This window comes from Aulonocara sp. 'chitande type north' Nkhata Bay, linkage group LG16 (assembly GCF_057382095.1).
Source record: "Aulonocara sp. 'chitande type north' Nkhata Bay isolate Kocher_YH1m ecotype deep benthic linkage group LG16, A_spYH_male_GT1.1, whole genome shotgun sequence".
NCBI lineage: Eukaryota > Metazoa > Chordata > Actinopteri > Cichliformes > Cichlidae > Aulonocara > Aulonocara sp. 'chitande type north' Nkhata Bay.
In genome coordinates, this window is record NC_141359.1 from 22,213,926 (window position 1) to 22,223,730 (window position 9,805).

At 40.6% G+C, this 9,805-nt stretch overlaps 1 protein-coding gene across 1 annotated transcript; it reads left to right on the forward strand.

The window, feature by feature from the left end:
• Positions 1-993: 993 nt before the first annotated feature.
• Positions 994-6,450, forward strand: LOC147311487 (atypical chemokine receptor 3-like). The gene is made up of 2 exons (XM_086267250.1): positions 994-1,132; positions 3,897-6,450. Exon 2 carries the CDS (start codon positions 3,966-3,968, stop codon positions 5,106-5,108), a length of 1,143 nt encoding a protein of 380 aa, XP_086123376.1. The 5' UTR covers positions 994-1,132; positions 3,897-3,965; the 3' UTR covers positions 5,109-6,450.
• Positions 6,451-9,805: the final 3,355 nt, after the last annotated feature.

The window sequence follows — 9,805 nt, forward strand, 5'->3', positions numbered from 1 at the left end:
TGCATTTCTCTCCCTTTCTCTTTCTGCGAGTTCTAGAGCTGGATGTTCCTGATCTACGCTTACTGGCCCCACCAAACTGCCAAGTATTTTTTGTTATCTGTGTTTATCTATTGTTTCTCCGCTCTACTCTCAACCTAACCGGTCGAGGCAGATGGTCTCCTTACCTGAGTCGGGTTCACTTGTAGGCTTCTTCCTGTTTTAAAAAGATTTTTTTTACTCCTCCTGCAGATGACAGATTATTTCTGTTGTGACTTCCTTAAATATAAATAGAGCTCCAGTGAATTGAAGGAAAATAGTGAAGATAAGCCCATAAGCAAAAAAACAAAACAAAAAACCCCCAACAACAACCAAAAATAAAACAACAACAACAACACTTTGACCATCTGCCAATAATGTTGACTCCTATGAGTTCTGTGTGAACCATCTGAACAGGTTGTGTTTATATATCTTAACAGATTTTTCATATATGCCAACTGCTTTCCAAAAATGCCAATCATGGCAAAATATAATGCAGATGCAATACTACAGCTACAGCTAATATACTATGCACAATTACTTAGAAAAACAATGCACATGCAGCACAAAGTTAAGGTAGATGTTGCATGAAGATTTTTAGGACGTTTAATCTAAAATGTAAAAATGATTGTCGTGGTCTACATAAAATAATAATAATACGGTAATATTATTATACATCATATGTTTTGTATTGGCTATGTGATAACGGAATAATTATATTACAGTGCATTGTTACAGTGAAGACGTACAAAAACCTGCATGTCATTTGAAACTTGCAACTGAAATAAAATTTGCCAGTTTTACATATTCTTTTTTAACCGTTTAGCTGAATTAAGGGAACAACAGTGAGGCTAAACCGAAACTCGCTGGGCAGCTGACTGTTGATTGAACGCTTGGCGATGCCATGTCAATACGCATATCTGTTTAGGACCAGCCTTAAAGGCGTAGCTCTTAGGAGTATCAGCAAGTGCAGAACAGGAGGCTCGCATTCATTTGAGGAGGCGGAGGGCAGCGCACGCAAGTTTCCTGCGGTGGATCTGAAGTTATCCTTTTAACATCAGGGGTTATCGCAAATAAACCTGCTCTTCGAGAGAGCTGAAAAGGAAAAGAAAGACAGGTACGGTGCTTAATAAGCAGCTGTGTGGCAGGAAAAGTGTTCTTTTTTTTCAACTTGTAATACCTCTTAAAAAATTCTTCTGAAATGCGCGACGTAATTTTGACCGCTTACTTCTTATACCAGCAGCTGTTTCTGTTCTATTTCTTACATTTTGACACTTTTATCGACTCTTTATCGTTATAACAAATGCCAGACGAGGGGAAAGTATTGCTTAATTGTTCGTGAAACATAAACAATTTATAATAATAGCCATTTTATTGCTCTCAATCCTTCCAGCCTATCTGTAATCTGTTTGTTTGCTCCCCTATTCAAATCTGGAGTCGGGCTTCTGTATACCAAGCTCAAATCTGATAACAGACGTTTGTTTCTCGTCTGATATAAATCAACAATGACAACAATGACATTGCATGTCTGTCGTCGGAAGCAACTTGGATTTAGTGCTTGTGCGTAATGACGCACAAAATAGCACTTTTACTGTTCATCTACGCGGAATCCTCATGTCCTGTCCTAAACAGCGAATATCTGATTACAGATTGTGAACTGTAAATCGAGCCTGACAGGAGAAACTTGTGACAAACATGCTGCACCTGCACGATCCGTGTGGGCAGCATTTGCACATGAAAATCGTCCTCCCTGTCTTTTATTTTCTGTGTATTGAGATACAAAAGACTTTGAACCTAATTTGTAAGTGGATAGTGGCGAGCTAAATAAAAGAAGAAAAGCTGGAGAAGAAAAGCTGGGGGAGAAGAGGTACGCTGAGCGATACAGCGAGTAAGACAGAGACGGAGAGATAGAGAGGGGTTTCATGCGCTGTCTGCGTTATCTAACGGTGTGGGTGTTGAAAGGTTAATTAGCTTGAAGCCCGCGGAGCTACCTGGCACCTGCAGGTATTTTCCATACAATATAAGGGAATTAGAAACAATTGAGGGGGATTACACTTTGGAAATCCCTCCAGGATGAATGGGTCTCCATGCCATCCCAAACAATTGAAAGTAAAAGTAAATGTGTGATACGTGACATCTTTTTAAACTGTTTTATCCCAGGCCATGTTACAGGTAGTACTTCAATTTATTATAATGTAAAAGCAATAATAGGAATGGATGCTGGAAGTAATGCTGGATCAACCGTCTGCATTCAGTATTACCACAGAACCTTTTATCTGATGTTGATATTAAAACCAAAAATTCTCTACTAGCCCTTTCTGTTACATTTAATTTAACACTACATATAAATTATTATTACTATTATTATTATTTTGATTGGAATTTCCTTTTTAACTCATTCTAATGTATGGTATTGCTTAAAAAATGTATCATGTCATCATACTGATGCAAAATCTTTAAAAAATCAAATATTTTCACAAAGTTTTGCAAAAACGTTGTCACCAGTCCTGCAGCTTAAAAGCAAAATGGTGCAAAGTAAACTGGACTGACCAATATTACCCAAAATTTGTCACAGCAGAGGTGTAAAGTGACATAAAATGAAAATAAATAATCAAACTGACTGCAGGCTTCGAGAGCAGACATAACCTTCCCTAGACAGCTGCACATCTTAATATGTTCCAGCTGTCCTTGTTTAGACTAAAATTCAACTTGTCTTTTTGTTCATCATCATTTTTGAACTGGTGCCAATTATTATATGTACAGCACCGTTTTCTTACACAGACAGATGTCTGATATGGTCACATTTCACAGCTCTGTGGCGTGCTGTGTCACGCAGTGGTTGGTGACCTCCATGTTTACTGTGGTCGGACCATTCTGAAGGCGTCAAGCCTTCCCGCTGGTCTCCGCACACAATTCACTCTGTGGGCGTACAAGTCAGTCGGGGGCGACGGCGGGGTTAAGCCTCTTGTGTTCTGGTTTTGATGTATCCCCTTTCACCTCTGATCTTTCACACTGTGTCAAGCTGACAGTTAGCTGAGAGAGACATCACAGCAGAATACTGTGAATGAAGACCATGTAAGGGCGAATATTTTGGTGGTCCGCCAGGGTGAACAAAATCACACCGGGTTTTAGACTTGCCAAGGTGATCCAGACTGATACTTCTTTAATCTTACATACTGTTTCAGTCACCTTATTTGCTGCATGTATGAAGCCTCTTTTTTTTTCTTTTAAAAAAAAAAAAACGTGTGTGTGTGTGTGTGTGTGGTGTGCCATGTGCTGCTGCATTATAAGATTCAGATGTTGCAGAATGACGTATTCAAAGTTACAAGCTGCCTTTTCTTTGATCATCTGGGGAGTGACAGCTGATCTTTGCCTGCTTTATGAGCAGAAAACAAACAAGACTCTGGCGTCAGGTTTCCCACCCTGACCACTGCTTTATCTTGGAATGCCCGGAACGTCCAGGAAATACACCCTGTTTGGACTTCTCGATCCCACTTCCTTGTGTCTAATCTGCACTCTGAGCCAGTGGAGCTAATGTAAACATTTATTGTGCTGCCCCCTGACTGCACATCAATCATAGTAAATCCCACTGTTTGTGACACGGTAACAGAGAACCTCTATTAAGTCATGAAAGCAGTGTTTTAACAAGTTAACCGCATTAAGATTCTTTGGGATCTGGTGGCATACCACAAGTGGGTTTATGTTTTATTAGTTCATTCAGTGCACATGAGTAAAATAAGCCAGGCTTTATGCAGCAGAACCTCAGATCTTAAATATAATACCCGAAGGTTTGTTGAAAAACCTCTCACATTTGGCAGCTGTGTCATTATCAAAATAAATATATGTTACAAGAAATTATAATTTACTGTCATGTTTTTCAGACTCTGTCCCAATCAGAGGCGGTGTGTGTTACCTCCCAGCGGTCTGTTGTCCTCTCCGAGTGCTGAAAAATGAGTCTAAGCAGCAGTGATATGGAGGTCCTGTGGGACTCTTTGGATGAGCTCAACTTCTCTGACCCATTCAGCAACATAACAAGTGTGGAATCAATGGTGTGTGCAACAGCATTCAACCGTACGGCTCTGCTGAATTCCTTGTGCGTCCTCTACACTTTCATCTTCATCGTCGGCCTGGCCGCCAACGCCCTGGTCCTCTGGGTCAACATCCGCGCACAAAGAGACTCCAGCCCTCGCCACGAGACACACATGTACATCACACACCTGGCAGTTGCGGACCTCTGCGTGTGCGCTACTTTGCCTATATGGGTGAGCTCACTGGCCCAGCATGGCCACTGGCCCTTTGGTGAAGTGGCATGCAAACTCACGCACCTGCTCTACTTCGTCAACCTTTTCGGGAGCATCTTCTTCCTGGCCTGCATGAGTGTGGATCGCTACCTGAGTGTGACGCGGCATGCAGATGAGGGAGGTGCACGCAGGAAGTTGATCCGCCGTGGTGCGTGTGTAGGGGTGTGGCTGCTGGCTCTGATGGCCTCCGTGCCAGACACCTACTTTTTGCATACTGTGAAGTCAGCACACGGGGACATCATGCTGTGCAGGCCTGAGTACCCAGAGGAGAACCCCAAGGAATGGATGGTGGGGGTGCAGCTGAGCTTCATCCTGCTTGGCTTTGTTCTCCCCTTCCCCATCATTGCTGTGTTTTACATCCTGCTGGCCAGAGCTTTTGCTCACTCCTCTTCCTCTTCTTCTACTTCATCGTCTTCCCCAGTGGAGCAGGAGCGCCACGTGAGCCGCAGGGTGATCCTAGCTTACATTGTGGTTTTTCTGGCCTGCTGGGGGCCCTACCACGGTGTCCTTCTGGCTGACGCTCTGTCACAGCTGGGCATAGTGCCGCTGACCTGTGGCCTGGAGAATGTGATCTACGTGGCCTTACATCTCACCCAGTGCCTGTCCTTGCTTCACTGCTGTTTCAACCCCATCCTCTACAACTTCATCAACAGAAACTATCGCTATGACCTCATGAAGGCTTTCATTTTCAAATACTCGACGAGGACGGGTCTGGCACGTCTCATCGAGGCTCCGAACGTGTCTGAGGCCGAGTACTCTGCTGTAGCCGTAGAAAACCCACCACAGATTTAAAAGTTACAAATCTCTGCAAAGCATTTAATGAAGCTTTAATTCAGTGTAAACTTATTTTACAGCTGATTTGTTTCGTCTATTATCAGCATTATGTTTGATATTAGAAGAGGAAATGCTAGAGTCACAGAAAAGCTTGAAGATCGTGACACTTCATCTCTGGTGGACTGATTGAAAAGCACTTAGAAAGCAATGTTATTATAAAATCTGTTACAGAAATCATGGAGCTAGTATCATTGCAAAGCCAAATCAGTGATTGTAAATGTGTTAAATTTTTGCTGTCTATGTAGAATTATATTTGTTGTAAGTTTGTATGTGTATTCAATGTATATATATCTTTGTTTATAGTTGTATTTATATGAGTTTAAATGTGATTTCCTCTTAAATGTCTTCACACACTGATTTCTGCTCAGAGCTCCACGTCATACAGTGCTGCCTCAGTATTTAAGTCCTGCTGTGTTATTGACCAAAACCTCTTCTCACATCAGCAAAAAAAGCCTACTAATAAGACAAAAGACTTTTTTTTAGGTTTCTACCTATTAAAGGAACACTTCAACTCTTTTGAAAGACAGACTTTTCACTCTGACTGAATTTATGATATTAATGCTATTCTCATATTTCTAAACTAAACATAAAGACAGCAAGTTGCTGATTAGCTCAGCTCAGCTCAACTTAACCTACCCTCCTACTTTAACCTTACGCCTCAGTTTTATTTTGGTCGTAAATCTTTCCAGACCATCAGTCTGGAACCATCAGCTGTGACTACTGAGCTCAAAGAGTAGATGCATGTCGCTTCTGACTGTTCTGGAAGGCATTATACAGTATCCATTGCTGTCACTCTTATCTTGTATCTGTGCTAGTGAGATACACATGTCCATGTGGTATTGATCCTGCTGGGTTATCACGCAGGCCGCAGACAGCGCAAACCTTATGACCAAAATAAATGAAAAGCTTTGTTCCTCTCATACAGGCAACACCCAAGTGTTTATTGGCAACCAAATAACAAAAACATCATCATGTTTGCATGTGTGTGTGTATGTGTGTGTGGAGGTGTCTGGGTATTACAGATGCCCTGTGTCTGTGTATGAAAGAGCATGACAGCAAAAGAGGACTTTTACATGTTATAAAATGTAAATAATAACTTTTTCTTTTTTTTATATGCTGACACAGGCACATCTTCTCATGTGATTGGTTACATATGTAAGCTGTTACACCGAAATGTTTTTTTCATGTTGCAATTCGAACGAAGTTGAGAAGCAAACATGTGTCTACAAGAACAGAGGCATTCCTTTGACACGGTAATGTGTAACACGTGTATTATTCTATATTAAATGCAGACAAAATATTTTGCTTCAGTGATTTCTTCTTCACCCCAAATGATTGTTTATTTTTCTTAAACTTTTTAAAAAAAAAATGGAATGTGGTTCAGAAAAAGCTTTTGCTACACTGTTTGAATAAATCCATCCAAAGAATCATCAAACTTCAGCTAAAAAGACAAGTCAGTATCACTTTTCATTGTTAATCCCAGCTGCCACCTCTAATATACGCTAAACTCTAGGATAGGAGTGGTTCAGCTATAGTTCATGAGATATGGTTTAGTATAAAAAGGAAAACACATTTTCCAGTTATTGACATACTGAAAAACTAAAGGAAAAGGAAACAGACTTTATTTTCAGGGTCAGATGAAAAGCCTTGATTAGTTCACATCTTGCCACCAGATTAATATACAAATGTGGGTTTAATATCTTTTTAGCAGCTGTGCTGCCACCAAATTGCAAAACTGTTCCAAGAAGATACAAACTAAGCACTTTTTTGGATTTTCATGCCCAGTGCTTGACCTGCAAACTTCCATGTGCATGCAATAAATTCTTTAGCCAGTGCACACCCCTCTAATGGGATGACGAGCTCATTAAGGAATATCATCTTGATGGCCAAGAGGGCGGTATCTTGGCCAAAGTCAATGCTCATGTTTGCCTGAGGGCAGAAGTGTTGATGCAGTTCCTTCCAGTGTTCCCTCCTATCCTGAGGAAATGGATAATATTTTTTTTTCTCAGGAGTCACTGATAATGTTATCCTCATAATTTAAAGTACCAAAACTCTATTATTTTATCTATAACAATAACTCTGTGTTGCCTTTGTTTCTGAGTATGTGCCTGCTCTTTCTAACGTTTTAAAACAACACATTTTAAAACAGCTCATCAACCCTTGTCTACATATTTTCAGTGTCTTGACCTCCTTTTATAGCGTTAAGTCACACCACCAGCTGTAGTAACCTTGGGACAGTATAGTCTTGCTGACACACTGTGTTGCTGTGTTATATTGGGAGCTGAAGAGCAGATCAGCAGTCTTCATTGTTGAACCAGGAGTGCATTTATGTCATGACTGCGATAAGAAAGCTGTGCAGGGATATCCAAAGGTCAACCTAGTCAGTGCTCTGCTAATGATACTCTCCCGGCCTCCTTCTTGTCTGAGAGTCTGCCGTGATCTTTCAGCACTCAGCGTGTGGTAGTCGCCTCACCAGAGCTATGGCCTCTCTATCTGTTCTTGTGTGAAGGATTTTCCACACACAAGCCCAAGCTATCTGCCCTGAACTTTGTCAATACATTCCTGATGTTAAAGCCTAGTTACGGCTCATTTCACCCCTGCTAACTTGCTCATCTGCAGTAAAAGAATGAGACAGCTTCTGACTAACTGAGAAATGGATACTTTTGCTCTTGATCCTCCTGCATGCAGGTCCCGATCAAGCATTTATGAGCATGTGTGCTCCCAAATTTCAATGTGTTGTGAGATGATTTAATTGAAAGGTATTCAGAAACATAAGAAACTTAGATGTTAAAGTAGAGCAGCGACTGCATCATTCCATGTTTGGCACTGATCACCACCTGCACTCATGTATATATCTATCTACTTAGCACTTTTAATTCTTATTCTTTTTTTTATTTTCATGTCTATTTTAGCGTAATTTATGACAGTATGTTTGCACTGAAGCACCGCAGCAATTTCCTTATGTTGTAAACCTGCTCAACATTTGGAAATAAAACCCTTTCTGATTCTGATTCTGACTCAAAATAAAAGAGCAGTTGCCTTAAGAAGGAACTGATTTGGCCTCGCAGTCCTGTAACACTGTCAGACTCAGGATCAAGTACTAGATATCTTATCATTTTTTTCTGTTGAGTACTAATAGATTTAGATTAGGAAAATAATTTATGTTGGTAAGGATTGTGCAGTTGCTTGACAGGTTTTACAGGTTTTAAACTGTTGGTGCTTGACAGTTGAGGCCTTTTTGTGTGGTGTTTACATATTCTACCTGCACTTATGTAAGCCTTCTAAGGGTCCTTTAGTTTCCTCACAGTACAAAAACCTGCTTTTTAAAAAAAAAAATTAGGTTACATGTTGATTCTGAGTTGGCTGTAGCTGTGGACATGAGCATGAAAGGCTACCTGTTCCTCTGCAACGAGCTCAGGGTGCAGCCGGCCTTTCACATAGAGTTACACACTGCTATTTGCCCGAGCACCGCCTGCAACCTTAGTTGGATACATGTTTAAAAAACTAAGTGCAAATAAATCAAAATTTTTTAGCTGTTCCACTTTAAAACCCATGCCATTTCCAGATCACCATAAAAGTAACTGCTACACAGTGAGTCTGGGGTCCCTGCAGTTGTGTGCCTTCAGGTCCAGCTCATTCTGAGGCTATAAACATCCCATGCGCTGCTTACTTGCATGACGGTAAGCAATCATATTGCTTCGATACTACAATTACACATGGAAGATGGATGTTTGCATAGTTAAGTGCAGTATGTGCAATTCCAGATGAGGCACTAAAATGTACTCTATATATTTCAGTCCAGTTCCTCAAGCCACCCCAGTGAGCAACACAATTGCTGTCTGGTGTTTGTTATAAGAATCTTTTTTTTATTTTTTATTTACGGGGTTGCCACATTTATGCACTGTATTGATGCAGAAGAGGTTTTATGGAAGGATACCCACACGTCTGTGGTTAGCTTTTAAGCAACAAAAAGCAGGACGTTCAAGGTTGGAGAAACATTGCGGTTTTGGTTCAATATAGTTGAACATGTTGTCCCAATCAGCCCAAGACTTTTCCATATAAAACTGCACCATAATCATTCTTAAAGAGTGCTGTAACTGTAACCACAAGAAAGTTTAGATTACTTTAAACTGGATATTTAGTGGGGGTGAGCAAAGTGCCTGACGTCTTTTGACATCGTACTGATGTATTCTCATCTAATTAGAGGCAAATACTTAAGCTCACCTTTTCCTCATTATATTGATAGTAACATGCAATCCATCCGATTTACATTTACTTCGTGATTTCTGGCAGTTGGGGCTCCCTTAGAGTCAGAAAAGTAATAATATATATGTAAATTTCCCTTCTAGCACTCTGCAGTAGAGCGTCCTATAATTTACTTGAACTGCACTTATGCTGTGATCTGATGTGCTTCTTCTACTTCTATTAGATGCTGCTTACACAGGATCCGTCAAACATACTGAAACAGTGCTCTATGCAAAGCCAAGCACTGAAAAATGTTAAGAGATTCCCCTCTTAATGCTTCTTTCACAAGATAGAGTGTTTGCAATTTATTGTTATCACCAAAGCACTTAGGGTACCTCAGATTTGTGCAATTCTCACCACCAAACGGAAAGAGTTACAACAAAATTTATGAGCTACAGAAAGCCAATATC

Coding starts and splice junctions, on each gene's coding strand:
- LOC147311487 (XM_086267250.1), top strand. CDS start 3,966: ATGAGTCTAAGCAGCAGTGATATGGAGGTCCTGTGGGACTCTTTGGAT.